The 18756-nt window shown below is 33.9% G+C and overlaps 2 protein-coding genes across 4 annotated transcripts in view; one reads left to right on the top strand and one right to left on the bottom strand.

The window, feature by feature from the left end:
- Positions 1–8167, top strand: part of LOC132053544 (uncharacterized) — a 30542-nt gene extending 22375 nt beyond the window's left edge. Inside the window, exons 2-9 of one of the 2 annotated variants that reach the window (XM_059445627.1) lie at positions 4461–4550; positions 4657–4678; positions 5537–5593; positions 5671–5752; positions 6097–6192; positions 6291–6415; positions 6539–6557; positions 7512–8167. In XM_059445627.1, coding sequence (XP_059301610.1) covers positions 4469–4550; positions 4657–4678; positions 5537–5593; positions 5671–5752; positions 6097–6192; positions 6291–6415; positions 6539–6557; positions 7512–7841 — 813 coding nt within the window. In that variant the 5' untranslated portion in view covers positions 4461–4468 and the 3' untranslated portion in view covers positions 7842–8167. Of the gene's footprint in view, positions 1–3985; positions 4551–4656; positions 4679–5536; positions 5594–5670; positions 5753–6096; positions 6193–6290; positions 6416–6538; positions 6558–7511 lie in introns of those variants that run through there. The other variant, XM_059445625.1, reaches the window with a different exon arrangement.
- Positions 8168–8765: 598 nt separating this feature from the next.
- LOC132053543 (ferric reduction oxidase 2-like) lies at positions 8766–16260 on the bottom strand. 2 transcript variants are annotated; one of them, XM_059445624.1, is made up of 8 exons: positions 16042–16260; positions 14961–15063; positions 14685–14867; positions 13654–13888; positions 12196–12523; positions 11255–11498; positions 9793–10502; positions 8766–9123 (listed from the first exon to the last, which is right to left on the bottom strand). In XM_059445624.1, the coding sequence occupies exons 1-8, from the start codon at positions 16223–16225 to the stop codon at positions 8984–8986; spliced, it is 2127 nt and encodes a 708-aa protein (XP_059301607.1). In that variant the 5' UTR covers positions 16226–16260; the 3' UTR covers positions 8766–8983. The 2 variants fall into 2 exon arrangements, with proteins under 2 accessions (XP_059301607.1, XP_059301606.1); XM_059445623.1 differs by having other exon boundaries at positions 14685–15063.
- Between the last annotated feature and the right edge of the window lie 2496 nt (positions 16261–18756).

Raw genomic sequence — 18756 nt, 5'->3', positions numbered from 1 at the left:
CTAGAGCTCAAGATAGGAAACAAAAAGTCCAATCCCAATTTGGAAATTATTTAAGTATGCGCGTGTTGCATGTCCTTAATCGCAAACGTGGGGCCCACTTTGCGATCGATGTCAGGGATAATCCTGCTTGAACAGGCCAGTGCGCCTATGCCCTGTTCTTCACTAACATGATACGCACCACACAACTGCGCCCTAGTGATTAACCAGTCTATGCTATCGCGATGCACTAATTTTTGTTGCACCAGCAGCCGAAAAACCTAGTGTTTTCTCTTTAGCATTTTGGTGTTAGGAAACTTCACCAAACCTCTCAGGATGCAAGACAAATATGCAAACCACTTCAAAAACGCCCTACGAACCTTTTAAAACACTCAGATCGCCGATTCAAGATCGTCTAAGAACATATTTGACTGTGGTCAACTCTTATTCTTCAAATTCCGTACTTCTCAACTTCAGCGTCCGAATCACTTCCGAGTCCCTCGGGACACGGCCAAGCGATCCAACTAAATCCTAAAATACCGTATGAACCTACATGAATTTTTAACCTCAATTCTGAGTCCGTTAATCCCAAATGTTGACTTTGGTCAACTCTTAAGTTTTCAAAATTCCTAATTTTTATTTGTTCTTCTCTTAAACGCATTTGAGTCCCTCGGGACCCATGCCACCCGTTCACGCAAGTTATGAATCACCTAACAGAACCACAAAAAGTCTTAATTAAGGAAAAGTTCCCTAATACTCAAAATGACCGGACGGGTCATTACATTCCCCCCTCCCCCCCCCTAAAGACAGTTCGTCCTTGAATGTGCTCGGAATAGTACCTAAACAATCGAACAGCTATAAATACATGCTATAAACCTCCACTAGATTTCTCATGCAAAAATCACAGAGATAGCATCACATGTACACTTTAACTGTCGAACCCTTTTAGTTTAGCTCCAAAACCTGTATTTCCATTTATTCATCCCCGGAACTTTCTCAAACGATCGTTTCTCATTTATTTGAACCATCTCACTCTGAGTTACTTAACTTTTGACTATAACCATTCTTCCAAACACAATTTATTGCCACAAAAGATACCATCATAACCATAATAATTCCTTTTTCACAATAGTAACTCATTGCTAAACCTGTATCGGGACAAAAATCTCGATTTCTAACTTATATTTCTCTCACCCCCTCCAATGCCATCATTGGTATCTGGAATCCTGATAAATTATGTTTCCACACACCGTAAGTCTAAATCAAGAATTTCTCTTGCTAGAAAAGAACTCTTTCTTGTCTTGACCCAATTCTAAACATTTTTGCCCGAGATGAAACTACTTTGTCAACAAGCGACATCTAATTCCACATAAAATCTTCAAATAGCATGTCCGTGGCAATAGTAATTATCTTTTCGTGCCAAATCTGTAAAAAAAAAAAAAACACTGATCACCCAAAAGGCTTCCCTATATGCTTTCATACATCCATAATGCATCGCCTAGTATCTCTATAACTTATTAGAACTGAATGTATAACCGTCATCAACAAAATATCCTCAGGTCCACTCATATACCTAAAGAATACGAGGGGAAACCTATCATACCTCCCTTCGTAAGCTGTCAATTTATCAAATCTGATGAAACTAGTCAACTTGTGCAACCTTAAAAGTTCCCCGCTGATATATTCATATGACCTCTGATGTTTATTGAGCAATTTTGGCTCGGTATCTAGCATGTGATCCTATGAGTATCACTAGTAGCCACCCAAACATATTCTAAATCCTTCCAGAATAAGTAATAAGTTCATATGTCTATCGTGACTCGTTTCATCTTTCACTCATAAGTAACTAAAATTGTGCCAACATTCTCAATCTCAAATGTTGAATTCTACCCAGTTTGTAAACTCGAATACCGAGGAAATATACCTTATGACTTTACTCCTGATGTTTCTTTATTCAGGTTAGTCATGCGAACCTGGCACAACTTCAAGGATCCCGAATACATGGAATACTCCAATATGTGAGCCACTAGTCTTCTTCAGCGAAGACGTTCACCATTCAAATACTTCAATGCAAGGCTTGTGGCTTCGTACACTATACATCTTTGAACACGCCCTGTTATACTTAGCAAATCCAAATGTATCAAATAACGCAACTCATGCGCCTTGCCAAATACCAATCCTCCTATGTTGTTTGTAACTAACTCACACAACTTTCTATTTAGCTCATAGCACTCCAATGCAGTCCACCATCAAGAATGTAGTCCTACCTCAACTTTAGCCCCCTCATTCAAAGACGTTATGAAGTCACACACATTAGTACATCATAGATCACATTTTCACCATTCTTGTCACGTCAGTCAGCCAAAATATGGACTTCACAATTACCTAGTCATAAAACCACCATGGCATTTGCCATAACACTTAGATTGTCTGTAGACATCATTCGCACTTAACAGTTTACACTTTATCCGAAGGATGCAAGATAGTATCACCATAATCTATTCATAACTCGAGTAATCGCGTTGCTTTGAATTCAAGTCTTTTTTTTTCTGTAAATGAACCTTAACCCCCCACCCCCACCCCCGATCAATAGCAAGGTACTTTTATCATGATTCTTCAATTCCTTAATTGGACACATGATATAAAGATACGGACGCTTTGATATCCGCATGCTTGCCTATCGAGATTCCAGAAACGAAATGAAAATTTCCACCGGACATAACTTTCCGGTTCTAAGTCTTTATCTAGGAAAAGATAAGCGAACATAACAATAACACCCTAAGATTCAAGGGATCACGATTTACCCTATCGAGATCCACGACCACCATGCCAGTACAAACTAGCTCGTGCGTAGAGATAGGGAAGGTAGTTAGTTACGTCAAACCTATATTTATCCCATTATCCCTAATTTGCATCCCATCTAATTTTTGCTTGAATTCTACATTGCTCTCTACTATTCACTACAAACATTCGATTATACACACATTCATTCATCATTCAAGCAATGTAATTCATTCATCACTCAAGCAATTTACATTACTGTTCCATGAGATTGAACATGAATTTTTTTTCTTTTATTATTTAGTTCTTCGATTATTATTAACTGTCTTGCATAGATTTTTAATTATTATTCGTCTCTTCAATTGCTTAATCAAATATTACAAATAATTGGGTTAATTTCATTGTTAAAGATCCATTTCAAACAAATTCAATTGTTCCTAATAAACGAATCTTTGGCTAAACAGTTGGGGATGTCAGTTTGAAGTTGTGGTTAAAATTTGAAGCTAATAAAAATCTGAGCTATTTAGTATAAATATTACCCATTTTCGTGGGTCGAAGTTTATAAGAGATGAAACCCAATGTTTATATAATATTGTATAACTTGTATAGTAATTTAAAACAATAAAGCATGTATTATTAAAATTTATACAATTTTATACAAGGTTAATACGTTGTGTGTATAATATTGTATACTGGATATATAAATATTGTTGCAGAAATCAATTGGTTATAAACTGAAAATCTAACTACGTGGGTGTAATGTATTATATTGGGCTCTATATTTTTGATGAAATTTCCTTTAAAAATTTTATATTTCGACATACCTTAAAATCGAAAATCCTAGGGATCTAGTAGCTCAGCCGGTTGGCTACCTGAACTCTCACCTTATTGGTGGGGATTTGAATCGCACATTTTAATCTCTTTCCCCATTTCCCCTTCCCCTACCCCCTATGTAATAAAAAAAAACAGTTTTTTTTTAAAAAAAAATAATCGAAAATCAAATTTTTTAAAATTTAAAACTGAAAATTGGCCAACAAAATTGGAACCCAAATTCGCATTAATTGGATTTGTTCAGATGTTTTATTCTTTTTATTATTATTAGTTTATACCACCCCTACCTAGAAGGCTAGAACTTCTAGAAACATATTCTTCCCTCCCTTATTCCTATTCAAAGCTTGAAAAGTCTCTCACAGCCAACCGCGCAGACACGGAGGGCGTTCTTGAATTTAGACTACACAAATCATATTTATTTTATTCAAACGTTCACAGCATACTCAATCTTGTTTGATTATTTATTGTTTTTTCCTTCTCCCATTGATAGGAAAAAGGATTTTAAGCTCTCTGCCCCAATCATCAATATTTAAAAAATTAAAATTAGCTACGAACTTCATCGTTGTTCTAAATGTATTGTAGCTAACAGATTTTTTTTGACAATCCGTCCGGAGTTATTGTTTGATAAATGATCAGTATGAGTCAGACTCAATAGAATTTGATCAATTCTATTTTCTGTCGTTAAGTGGAAAACTGAATCAAGAATTCTCTTTCTTCATCCTCCTCGATCGAATCACTGTTCGTGACCCAGGATTCTATTTTATCATCAATCTGATCCCGCTAAATAGGATTAGCGACGAATTTGTCCGTCACAAAATCCGTTTTTTTTTTAGTAGTGCATTACTCAGTTGTTGTTCCAATGGCTTCAACAGATGCTCAAATGGAGAAAATGAAGATCCGTCAAAACTATCAGAATCACTGGCACACCGATCTCCTTCGCGCTCCGCAGTCAGATCCTCTCTGTACGTTGTCGCTTCACCTGAAATTTCATTAGTATTGCTTAATTTGTTTTTTTGATATATCTGATGTAAACAGTGATCTTTTTTTTTTTTTTTGGGATATTTGCAGTTTGCTGTTTTTCGCTTTGGTGGTGAGTTGATTTACATACGCTCTCCTCTATTCCTTTATGCTTATGAATTTTTTAGCCCATGCTGGAAAAAGTGGTCAAATATTAAAATGGTGTGTAAAATACACACTTTTGAAACGTTTGAGTGCGTAAAGTGATTCCCGTGGTCAAGGGGTGTGTAACAGGGATTTCGGGACAACCTCAGGGCCAATTTATGTATTAAACCTTTACTGTTTTACCCAATTTTCCAAATCGATGTGTTTAATTTCCATATTTGGATGTAGAATTCCAACAACAATTGTTGGATGATTCCAATTTCATTTAAGTGACTTCTGTTATTCTGTACTCTATAGACCCATCAAGTCCATCTCCTATGGGGTAAGTTCCGTTGTAAGAGAACAAACAACGAAATAAATATAACTAGTGGCAAGTTCCAAGATCCGTGGTGTTGTGAAAATCTCGTTAACGTGATTTCCGTTAGCAGAATTATATGGAGTTCTTAGAATCTAGGACTATTAGCCAGCTTTCTTTGCATCAGCCCTTTTCCCCCTTCAGCATAACATATATATGCTTTGAAGTGTATTCATCTTAGTGCAATATGATGAAAAGATCCTGAATAAATGAAATCGCAAGAAATGTTAAACAGTTCCTTACTGATACTTCAAAGGTTTTATTCAGAAACACATACAATCGGTTAAGGGTTGATAAAATTCAGTTTGGAACTGAACCTGCATCATCGAAACAACCTAATTCCTTCAATCTTCCACTAATGTTAAACTGTCATTTGTCAACAAAGTAGCTCTATCTTCCAGTGAAATTGCTTCTCTTATTTGAGTGCCATTTATTCAAATTGCTTATCAGTGTACCTTTGATTTGTTTCAGCGGTCCTTGTGCATCGTACATTCTCAGAAAACGAGCTCTATACAATGATATGTCAAGGTAAACATTTTCTTTCTCTGTTTAGATGTACACATAGCTATTAATCCTTATAATTTTAAAATATTTGTTGCTTTTAGGTATACATGCTGCGGAGGCTATATGCCTTGTAGTGGCAGATGTGGAGAAAGTCATTGCCCTGAGTTATGTCTTTGCACAGAGGTTTGGTGTTTCCTGAATGTTCCTCCTTCAAGATTTTTATAATTTATGTGATATAGAAACTATGAGCTTATTCCTTAGGTCTTATTTCATTTTTGGCCTATCGGCCAAAATTAATTATGGGCACTAGCCAAAATATACAAAACGTATACATTGATTATGTATATTATATGTAAATTGTATGAATATTACATGTATACTATATGTATATTTATACTTAATATACAAAATCTAAGCATTTGCTGGCTATCTTGTAAAGTAGGACACCAAAACGAATTGGACTGTAATTAGCTATTTACTTTCTTTAGCCGTCCTGTATATGTACTTAATCATGTTCTACTCTTCAGGTTTTTCTTTGCTTTGCAAATTCAGTTGCCTCAACACGCTTTATGTTGCAAGACGAGTTCAATCTGCAGACAACAAAATGCGATAATTGCATAATTGTAATTTCAGTTCCTCCTTAGCCTCCCCTTTCAGCTTGTAGTTAATTTCATTTCCTTTTTTATCTTTTTAGCTAATGTGCTTTGCCTTTATGTTGTAGGGATTCATGTTTTGCCTCCAGCAGGTAGCATGTATATTCAGCTGCATTGCTTGTATTACAGGAAATGACGAACTTCAAGAGGCTTCTCAGGTTCTGAACTGTTGCTCGGACATGGTTTATTGCACGTAAGACACTTGACTAGTATATTAGAAACAAGAATTTAACTTATATATATAGACAGTGTAAAAAAAAAAAAAAAAATCGATTGTACTATCCATCTCTATTAACTTTCCTTTTTCTTTTGGCAGGGTTTGCAGCTGTATGCAGGTATGTGCTAAAACTTGAACAAATTTGGCATCTGCAATATATAGCATAGATTTAACTTATTCCTGGGATTTTCCTTTCTTCAAAAAAGAAGTACTGGTAAAATTATCTAACTAGAAGATAAGTCAAATCAAATTTTTTTTCAGATACAAAAATCATAATTGATTTTATATCAATCCAATTTTTGGTTAAGTTATCCAATTTTCAGATATTCTACTCTGATTTCTTGGTTACAAAATTCTTGGTGATTTCTTTTCTCCTGTGCTATTTCATATGTATAAAATTCGATTACTCTTTCCTCTTTTTTTTTCCCCATAAAATATTCTGATATATTGCTGTAGTGAATTAGCATAATGTTTACGTAATGAAGCTTGAACTGATAACATAGAGGTTGAGCATTGTGTTATAAATTTATTATCTCCTTCAATTTATGTGTCATATTTTCTTTTTTAATCTGTTTCAAAAGGAAAAACAATTTAACTTTAAACTTCTTATTTTACTCTCAATGAAATTATTATAGTTGCATAATATCTATGACTTATTTTAAATCTTAAATTTCGAAAATCTAATTTCTTTCTTAAATTTTGTGGCAAGTCAAACATACATAAATTGGGATGCAAGGCAGTAATAAATTGCAATTGAATTTGTTTAAAATAAATTGGAAAGAATATTTTGGAAGAATAATTCAAAGTTGAAGTGGGAAACCCAGATTGTTTAGGATTTGGTATTTGCAAGTTTGTTTTAGCCTATGCCTGGGCAGATTTGTAGAATAAATATCATATAGGAAAAGGTTTTACTATTTTGAGCTAAAGTAGGTTTCTTACTATTATAAATAAAGATGTTGCTAGCTATTTTCAATTATAAAGATTGCAGAGAACTTTCAGATATTTATAGTAAAATATTTTTTCTTCAGAACATCTAATGTTGATGTTGTGGTGTTTCAAAATAAATTTGCAGACACAGCACAAGGTTGAAATGAACAAAAGAGATGGAAAGTTTGGAGCAAGGCCAACGGTAGCACCACCTGTTCAACAAATGTCTCGTTTGGATCAGCCTCTTCCTCCAACCATTGCATATGCACCAACCCAAAACACCCAATCATACCCACCCCCACCCCAGCAACCTTATGGCTACCCACCCCCACTACCCCAGCAACCCTATGGATACCCACCACCACCACAACAACCCCCCATGTACCCTCCCCCACCACAGAAACATAATGGTTATCCTCCAGCCAATTATGCTCCAAGCGGTGCTGGATACCCCCCACCCGGTTATCAACGGTGAAATGTCACTACTAAAAAAGCAGGAATTAGCGACAGACAAATTTCGAAGCTAAACAGCAAAATCCGTTGTTAATCCTATTTAGCGACGGGTTATAATAAAGTCTGTCACCTATGAGAAATTTAACAATGGATTACCGACGACATTGGTAGCTAATTCCCCTTTTTTTTCTTTTTTTTTTTGTGTGTGTGTGGTGTGTTAAACTTCATCTTCTTTTTGAAAGATTCATTGATCTCTGCAATAAAATTTGGCTACTAGTACAGCTTGTGGAACCTCAGTTGTTGTTGAATTGTAATTCTAACGAAATAAAATTTGTCAAGTTCGTATTATGACTGCCTCTTTGTGGTTGGTCGTGTTGCTTTCTTTTTGGGTTTGGAATTGTGGCTCTTTACCTCACATGCTTCTTTTTTCTTGTTCTTTTTTTTTTTTTTTTTTTGGTTATTTTGTTCAGTACACCTTCCCATATTCCTAATCCAATGGCTTGACCTACATATATCTCTTATACACGTTAACACGAATGATGTATTCTCGTTTTGATTATTTAAATACGATGTAGGGTGAGGCCTAATACCCCACTAGGAAGGTGGCTCTGCACAAAAATAAAATGGCTCGATTATTTGAGATTCGGGCTACTCTAGTGAGGTATGCATGGAGGAATTCATTCATCTCCATTACACTCTTTTTCCATAAGAGCACTCAAAATAATTAAACGCTTTTGAAATTTTCTGATGGATTTTCCTTGCATAGGATATCCAATTTGGTTAATGCTTTCCTTTCTTTTTCTTCTTATTTCCTCCCAGAGATCTTCCCAGGGTATGAGGCCAAATTATTTCCCGATGAGTTCCCAGCCGATTTCTATAATCTATTCACAAAGTTATAGTAACTCTTTCAAGTTTCTACCCAAAATATGGAGTATACAATAGGGACTAGCAAGAACATTATTATTTATATTTCAAGACGGAGGACACATGTTATTCTTCAAATTTACAGTAAAAATATTAAAACTCAAACCATAGCCGAAGGTAACAAAAAAGAACATTAATCTCTTTCTTTTTTTTTTCTTTTTTTTCCCCCTTTCTTTGGGAGTAAGATAGAACCATCTGATTTTTCTTCTGTGTATGTGTTATGACTTCAAAATGTTGAAATCACCAACTAAAGCTGATGGACTCAAAATGAAGATTGGCTGCTAAACCAGATGAACATATGTTAGCAACTTCATGTCTCATCTTCTTTGGTCCACACACAAGAACTCCAACACTTGATTCTTTCCTCTCAAACAGGATTCCTGCAACCAAAATATAGAACATTCCTCTCAGTCAGTTCCACTCAGGGACAGAGTAACCTGATCCCATAAATAGGTGTCAATTAAATCCCCTTAATTTATCGGAAACTATACTTTCTTGATTCGTCTCAATTTATGTGATAGTGTTTGACTGGGCACGAATAAAAGAAAGAAATGAGGACCTTTGTAACTTGTGGTCTAAAATTAGCCACATATATTTGTGTGGCGATCATCTCACACAAATATAACATTTTTCGAATCCCTTGATATAAGGGAATCTTCTAATGTAGCGGCATTCTGGTTTCAAATTTGTTTTAGGTTGCAGGTTCGAATTCACTAGCACTGCATTTTCTTTATTTTTCTCGTTAGAATTTCTGACTCCAGCGTCTGATTTTCATATATCATCATCATACTAAATTATATCTATATGTTACTTTAATTTATCACTTTATAAGTTCAACTATAAAGAAATACACTGTCCCAATTTACCAATTTACGTGAAGGGGTACGGAGTACGAAGGTCAAAAGTACAAGTCAACGTATCTAATGATTCAAAATATTTAAAAAGAGTTCGAAAAAATTGTAGTAAAAAAAGAAATTGTTTGACTTCCCAAATAGTAATACCTTCACATAAAATGGTCCGTATCTAGTAGCATATTTTAGAGAACTTACTCTTTAGGTCTGGCCTTTCACCAAAATAGAGATTAGTAGATTGAACAAGTGATTGTTGAGGCAAACTCTCCAACTCCCTATCTGCATTATAGAACCAAGAATTTGGTGAGGCCATTGGAGTTGCCCCTTCCATATTCTGAATCTGGTTGGCTTCCATGGCATTGTGTCTCTTGTTCCAAACAAAAGCTGCAGTAGCTGTGATGGCTATGGATAATGACATAAATAACATATACAATACATACTTTTTTGGGTAAGAGTAGATCTTATAGGTGTTTTTATCAATAGGGTATATGTAAAATCTAGTTAAAACCCCTAGCGAAACGAGGAAAATAATGAAGGAAGATGATATTATTGCGCCGAGACAAAGCCAACTATTTTTGCCAAGAATTGGAGTGATTGGCACTTCAGAAGGATTGGGTTTGAACCAAATAGTCCTCAAATTTTTGTTGCTGTTTTCCATTGTGAGTTCTTTTTCTCTTGTTACATAAGCCTCAATTTGAACCTTCAATTTTGAAAATTCTGATGCGGTGCTAGAAATTGGAAGGATAAGATCTAACATGGTGAGGTCTGTTGAGTTCTTGAATACACTAATGAGGAGGATTTCTGGTGTATTGCATTTTAGTGATTCACTTGTGTGGATTAGTTCCCTTATGATGGATATAAAGGGGGTAATTCCACTCCCTCCACTCACCATAACCAATAAGTCATGCCTGCAAAACAAGAACATGCTGTTAATTTATTGTTCCATGCACATTAGTACACACATATAAAATGATCTCATTTTTCAATTTTTTCCATCTTTTAAAGCTATACTCTAGATCAATTTTGTCATCATTTTTTTTAATCGAAGCGGCCTCTATACCTTATTCAAGCGATGATGCTGATTGTTAAAGTTGAGGGTTCTAGTGGTCAATGACGACACTAGTATAATTTGAACAATCTCAAAAAGGCCTTTCCTTGACCAGGATATAATCAAACATGTTTGGAATATTTTAAATTATTAATTACGGTGGATTGTAGTAGCCTAGTGGTACTTTTTATATAATTTTACATATATAATTTTATTTCAGATCAAAACTAGAAGAATCTACACATCACATGAAAAATTAGGTATTTTAATTTGATTTTGTACTCCAAATCCCGCCACATAAAATGGGACGCAAAGAGTATCATTCCAAGAATTGAGAAGATACGATCAAACTAAAATATTTTTCAAGAAAAATGGGATAAAAAATAAAGGTATGTTTACACCAGCCGATCGGATTTACTATTTACTTTTCTTAGCTAGTATTCATAGATTATATGCAGTTATACATATCTTATATATACGCCAACTATTTTCTGTTGAAGCGGTTGGGTGGATAACTATTTAATTAGGTGAATTCTTCAAAATAATTAAACAAAGGAGATTGATGATTTAGATGGAAAAATTGACACTCTCTTAGAAGTTCTTTTTTCGTACCTCAGAAAATGAGTGGAAGCAGGTCCATAAGGTCCTTCAACAGAGACAGCTAGATGATCAACAGGATTGGGAGAAGAAAGTGTCCGGTAAAGCTTCTTTGACCAACTTCCTTCTCCTTTAATTACAACACTGAGCTTCTCAGCCTCCAAATTACTGCTTGAAGTAACTGTAAAAGGATGCCATTGCATCTTTGAAATGCTTGGTACATTCAGAAACATGATGCTAGTAGCACTGTAATTCAAACCTGGAAACCAACAATTTAAAACCAATATCAAACGTTATAAATTGGATCCACATGTTATAAAATCATTTAACGTGTCTATTTCTAGTTGAAACTCTTGTTCTGTCATTTGCTTGGGGTTAATTTCCAGATAATCATCCAATTTTCAGTTGATTGCATCAGTCATAAAGCTATTTTTGTAAAGAAAAATAAGTTGGCCTATGCTTCTATATCACAAAAAAGTTAAAAGAAGTTAGGTGCTAATTAATCCGGTCCTACAAGCAGAAGTAGGCCGTCGATTCAACAACTCACCATGTATAATTTCCACGCGCACCACTTAAAAAAACACAAAAGAATAATTTTAGGTCTTACCCTACTTAAAAAAAAAAACAATGATGTGCCACATGTTGAAAGACATTCGATATTTGGTTGGGTCAGAAAAGAGGTCTTTTTAAGTGCGTATATGTATATTGTGTAAGGTCAGTCGCTTACGTGGCTATACTTACATGACAATTTTGTACCTATGGAAGCGTAGATGCGTTTCCTAGGGTCGAATATAGCTTTTATTTTTTGGCTTTTTTAGAATTTTCTATAAAGACATAGTTGAGTTATTTTTTTATTACAAAAATATAAAAAAATTTGACCTTCCTCAATAAATTGAAAGTTAGATGACCAATCCATAAAGTTACCTCTTACTACTTTTGTAAGTTGAAAAATTTACCTTTAGTTTTGGAGAAGTTAAGCTCGACAGTTTCACATGGTAGAATTCGAGCAGACACCAAACGAACATTTTTTCTGGATTGTAGGAATCTCAAGTATCTATCAATCATGAAAAGGTAGAAACCAGGCAGCATAATGCAGGCATAAGAGAACCCAACATGGAAGACAAAGAATATGATGAAGAGGATGTAAAGGTGATGTGCGTAGAAAAAGAGCTCAAATATTTTTCTCCTTATGCGTGGGATTGTTGTTGCCCACATCACCAATCCACATAGCAATGCCAACTCTCCAGCCAAATTCGAGATGTCATTCTTTGCCCATTTCAACATCTGTTAATATCAATTACAAACTAAAAGTAAGTAAAGTTGATCGGAGATTTAAGTTCTATGCACCGATCATGTAAATTTAATATTTATACAGTTAGATCACTTATAGATAGCGGTAGAGTGAGAATTTTTACTAAGGAAAATTCAAAGTATAAAGAAGTAAACGCATGTAAGAAGCCAAGGGGATTCATCGTCTGCTATATAAATATAGGAGGGTCCAAAATATAAAGGAATAAACACGTAGGAAATCAAGAGAATTCAACTTCTACTATATATACATTGAAAAAGAGCGTGTGTAAAAAAAAAAAAAAAAAAAAAAAGCATCCCCTAGCTTCACCCCAACTTATAAGATAAAAATGGTAACTAACCTGATATATGACAAGTTAAATCCACCCACTAACTTGTGGTAGTATCTTTTTCCTGTTTTTGATTATTGGAGGAAAAATTTCTTAAAATATTTTGTCACCAGAGGAATAAGAGTTGACATTTGACAATGTTCCAATCAAGATCTATAGGTTATTCTTTTAATTTATTTTATGGAGAGTACATTTTTCCCTTAAATAAATAAAAGGAGCCGACCACCATGGTCAGCATGTCAAACCCAAAAAAAGGAAGAATCCAAACCACAGAATAAGATGGAATAGAATGTGCCGCAATTCTCCTTCCCTTTTTCTTAATTTTTATTTATTTATTTTATAAACAAAAGGGAAATTAGAGGAAAAACATAAAAAATAAAAAAAATAAAAAAAGAAACAAACAAATAAAGCATATTACACTCACTTCATCATGGCGAAACAAGAACTCTACACTACTACGTCATGTTTATGTAATCGAATCCGTATTTAAAGAAGTAGTCTTTTGTTGATAGAGAGAGGCAATTAGAATTTAAATCCCAGACACAGTTAACTATGATTTTCATAACGTCCATTGATGATATCATCCCTTGCATTAATTTATATATATTGTTTCTTTATTTCAATGTGAAATTTAAATGTTTTTCGTCACTTCTCAAAGTAATATAATTTTCTTATTTTTAAGTATATTATATTGGACTACATCCATAAAACATTCATTTCATCTTTAGATAACACGAGAGAAAAATCCAAAAGCAATATAATGGTGTACTTAATTACCTCGGATAATTGATGTGTGGTAGCCCAATAGATAATGTAACAAATGCCATGAGTAGAGAATAAAGTCATAACCATATGTCCTAGCCATATATGGTACTTTATGCTTGCTTCTGAAGTCAGACCAAATATTTGTAGCACTGAAGACCCTCTTGTTACTGGAAATAACAGAAAAGCTAGGCAAATATTTCCAACAAGTCCTAGCCTCAGTGCCACTGAATCCAATTTAGCTTGCCACCTGCGCGCCAATTTTTAATTGATCACTATCAGTTCAATTTCGCATAATTTAAGAGCATATTTGATCTTTTTCTCTTATCAATTAGCTAATTAGATTAATTAAGGGCTCCCATTAAATTAAGGACATATTTGGACCAACTATTGAACAGTAAGGACATATTTGAGCTAAACTATTAACGAAGAAAGATATTTGCTCAATTTTGACGAAGAGCATATCTGCTCAATTTCGAATACGTTATGGGCATACCTAAACCATTTCCATAAAACAAATTCAATTTGTTTAGATAACTATATTTACGACCAGAGGAAGTGTGATTTGTTCTTAAGTTTTGGCTATGCAATTTACATATTCTTTTATAATATTAAATCAACTAAAAGATAATTACAAATAACTAATCGTTCATAATAAGTGGAACTAGTTATTTTTAAAATAATAAGGTAGACAACAGTGGCGGAGCCACATAGAGCCGAGGGTGTTCATCCGAACCCCCTCGGCGGAAAAAAATACTGTTTTTACTAGGTTAAAATTATGTATATATTGTAGATGTTGAACCCCCTTAGGTTTCTTCGTATGTTTACTTTTTTATATTTTGAACCCCCTCGGCGGAAATCCTGACTCCGCCACTGGTAGACAATGTGCTATTATATATTAAAATATATAGAATTATTGTGTAAAAAATAATTGTAAATCCTTTAAAAAAAAGAAATATACGTGTACTATATTAAAATATATTTTGAAACAAGTAGCACTATATGTGCACACCTAATATTATAAAATTAAAGATAGAACATCGTACACTTGTTCTCCACTTGCTGCAGCAGACTTTGGTGTGATTTTGATAAAGCTGATATGCAAGTAATTTGAAAATGACCACACCAAGAGGGCAATGAACATGATAAAAAACATAAGTTCGGTCCTCGAAACAATCCCAAGACCTTTGATGATCACTGGCCTTCTCCATGTAGCCAACTTATGTTTTCTGTTAAAAAAAAAAAAGGAATAATCAGTATATTTTTGTGTATATTTAATTTTTTGTGTATCGAAGAAAAAGAATTTAAGAAGACTTGCATACTCTTTGATTTTGCTATCGTGGCAATTTTTCCCTAGATGGAGGTATATGCACCCCAAGGCAGCAATAAATAAGACAGGAAATGTGTATATCAACATTGTTGCACCTATAAAAAATCTCAATGTTAAATTTACGATGAAGAACAAAAAGAAATTATGTAAAGTCCAGTGAGGGGAAAAAGAAATAGTTGAAAAATATAATTAAGTAAATGAAATTGCGCTTGGTCTCTCAAATGACTTAAATTTTTAGATAAAATGATCACACATAAATGTTCCTGAATTCAAAGTTCACCGCCATCTAACACCACAAAGAATTTTCATGCATAGCTTGACTAGCAGCCCATCAAAGACTGCAGACCCAGGGGAGACTGTACAGATTTGGCATTTCCCAAGACAACCTCTGTGTAGTATGTGGCAATAATGAAGAGACAACTGCTCACTTGTTCTTTGAATGTCATTTATCAAACAGTTGCGTGGAAGGGATCCTAAAATGGTTGAAGATCAACATACACAACAAGGAAGGAGTGGGATTATGGAAGAGAATGATAAGGAAAATACAAGGCAGAAAATGCAGGGAATTCGTTATGGCAGTTCTAACAGCTCTAGTGTACTTCATATGGAAGGCAAGAAATGAAGCTCTCTGGGACAACAAAGTAACTCTACCTCAGAAACTGATTGAGAAGGTGCAACAGGAATGCAAAGTAACAGCAATGGAATATGTGGCAAATGGAAGAGCAAGCAGAGGGAAGGATTGGATAGTACATCTATATAGGGAAGAAAATACTTAAAGTATAAAGGTCACAGATGGATAGGATTGGGAAGAAAGAAGAGATAGATAGGGAACTTTGATTATATTTTACCTACTGTATGTTGCTGTATTTGCGGAAGGATGAAGGAATAAAATTTTCAGTTTACCAAAAAAAAAAAATTTCATGCGTTTGAATCATGAAAAAGTGTCAGACCCGCACGTGAGAGGTATAATGAAGATATAATCAATTGAAATAAAAGTTTAAGATGAGATAGTCACACACTTCGTTATACGGAAAAAAAAAGGCAAGGTAAAGAAGTACTAGGAATATTCTAACCTTGAATTCCAAAATATGTAGAGTTGGTCTGAGCTCGGAGATAGGGTAACCATGTCTTCTTATAGACATAGGTTGCTGTCATAATCCAAAGGAAAACATAACCAACAGAGACTGTTAGAATTAGGGCCATTATTGCTGCTCTAAAGCCATTATTTGATGATCGTTGAGTCCCTTTTGGATCCATAGTAATGTAGTATATATGTATCTTATAATAGGATGAAAATGATTCTGGATGAAGAATGTTAAGGAATGATAGCTTATATATAAAGAGGAATAATTTGAAAAACAATAGTACTATTTGTGTGTGTGTGTGTGAGCTCATGCTAATATTTGAAGCAGCATGATACATGTACCTAATCTCCGAGTATTACGGCTGCATACTTCATCTTTACGTTGGATAATAATGTGTTAAATTCCATGTTGATAGCTAATAAAATGTTAATTGGAAAATAAAGCTAACAAAATGGCTTAATGAAGAACAGGGGCACGTGGATATATAGCTCCACTTACCTTCATTGCGTGCTTCATGCAATACTGCACTTGCACTTTTGGAAACTTAAACAGCCATTCTATTTCAAGTAAAGATAGGGTTATACTATAAAATAATTAAAAGAAAAGAACAAAAGAAAAAATATGGTTATATCCTTTTCTTATTTTTATTTGCCCTTAAAAATTTCTAAATTAAAGAATTACAGGAAAGGTAATATTCTGAGCTAGCCTCCTGTTATACACTAATATTTGAACAGGACCCGTTAACTTTTACCAAAAGAAAGAAAAGCTATCGGTCAGCCCTATAGTTGACCGATATAGCTCGATCGTAAGTTGTATGCGCTAATAACGTAAAATATTTCTATACTATAAGTGTATTTTAATTAGTTATAATCGGTTATATTCGTTGAGTCATGAGTGATATTCAAAAAAGAAAATGTGTTCTACCAAATTGAGAGAAATATTGGGATTTGACTTGCAAAGTAAATGAATACGTGGAAAACTTGTGTTTCTGCGAGACTAGGAGACGCAGTGGGCGTGGTGGATTCGTGTTTACACGTGCCCCTATATTTACGTGTCAAATTACGTTCATAAGTATGTAATTTAAGTCCGCTAAATTATACTTCTAAGCTTTCAATTAATTAATAATTTTGACCTTTTAATTTAATATCAGATTTCTTTCTCTTTTGAGTTCATTCTAATACTATACTGATGCTCCAAATTTTATACTCCTTGATGTATGGAGATATTTAATTACGAGTATATTCTTTGATAAGGAAAGATAAAATTAATTTAGACAAAAGCATTTTTAAAATATTGAAATACAACAATTACAAAATTATTCAGGCAAGCTTAATGCCTAAGTGAATAAAGCCTTTGTCTTAGGCTCCAAGATCTTGAGGCCCAAAAAGTTAGTATTTAGATTCATAGCTTAAAACTTATGTTTTAATATATTGAAGTTTATAGAAAAAAGAAGTACAAAATCGTTGAAAAAAGATGGTGCCTGGAAAGGAATTTTTTGGAGACAATGATTGTAACAGATGAATAATTAAAAATGTTAGAAGCTAAATTTTTAAATAGATTTTATACAATTTTATCATAAAAGTTTAAGGCCTCTTGCTATAATTTAACTTTTAAACCACTAATTTTATTGAATCGCCTCGTCATCTAATAGCCTGTTTGGCCAAGCTTCTAAAAACAACTTATTTTAAAAAGTACTTTTTTCAAAAATACTTTTAGCTAAAAGCAGTTTGTGTTTGGCCAATTAATTTAAAAAGTACTTTTGAGCAGCAATTCGTGTTTGGCCAAGTATTTAAAAAGTGTTTCTATGTGTATTTTTCTAAAAAGTACTTTTCAAAAAAATACTTTTGGGCAAAAGCTATTGTTTTTAGCTTCTGAAAAACTGTTTCTGCTACTCTCCAAAAGCACTTATTTTTTCCCAAAAGCTTGGCCAAACACCTCACTTTTTTTAAAATAAGCACTTATTGAAAAAATAGGTACTTTAGGGGGAAAAATAAACTTGACCAAACAGGCTATAAGTGTAGGGTACAATTGGTAGCTAATAGTCATAGTAAATCACCAATTTGAGTGTTCTTGAGGATACAGGGGAAAAAATTGTTAAATAGTATTAATTTATCATATTTTGACTAAATAAGATTCCAGATGTTGTTCTATTTGCCTCAGAGATAGGCAACTTATTGAGCACTTTGTAGGGTGACAAACAAATTAGAGAAAAAGTTGCTGTTACAATTATGTAAAAGCTCCACATGGAAATTAATATTGCCAAACAAATGGCAAATGCTAACTGCAATAGTTCATGCACGTAAACCAACTTCCATTTCTAAGAGCTGAATAGAGTAAGATAGCGTTCCTCCACTAATTTGGAGAACATAGTTGTCACTTGTTTCCATGGGACATGGCAATGATTCTGTTGAAAACAGATGTTTGTTGAACCCCTAGGAAAAGATGTCAAATCTCTAGGAAATTTCTGCGATAGTACTGCACTAAAAATTATGCGTATATAGCTAGAGTTAATTCATTATACTGTTATCTAAAATGGGATAAAATTACGTATTTAAAGGTCAAAAAAAGATGGTACATCTTTGTAATATATGTCACTTAGATTTTTCTTGCATGAGGATGAATTTCTTGAAATCAGTTTCCTTGGACGTATGAAATTGAAACTTGAACAAACCTTCCCATGTTTTGGTAAAATGAAGCAAAGTT

Source organism: Lycium ferocissimum, chromosome 4 (assembly GCF_029784015.1).
Source record: "Lycium ferocissimum isolate CSIRO_LF1 chromosome 4, AGI_CSIRO_Lferr_CH_V1, whole genome shotgun sequence".
Taxonomy (NCBI): Eukaryota; Viridiplantae; Streptophyta; class Magnoliopsida; order Solanales; family Solanaceae; genus Lycium; species Lycium ferocissimum.
Note: the sequence above shows the minus strand (reverse complement) of the source record. Positions and strands in the feature narration are given on the sequence as shown.

Bases quoted from the DNA above. Each gene is read 5' to 3' on its own strand.
- LOC132053543 (XM_059445623.1), bottom strand. From the start codon at position 16,225: ATGGATCCAAAAGGGACTCAACGATCATCAAATAATGGCTTTAGAGCA. The intron at 12,524-13,653 runs GTAATTAAGTAC...TGATATTAACAG, and splicing joins CCACACATCAATTATCCGAG to ATGTTGAAATGGGCAAAGAA. The intron at 11,499-12,195 runs GTAAATTTTTCA...GTTGGTTTCCAG, and splicing joins TAACTTCTCCAAAACTAAAG to GTTTGAATTACAGTGCTACT.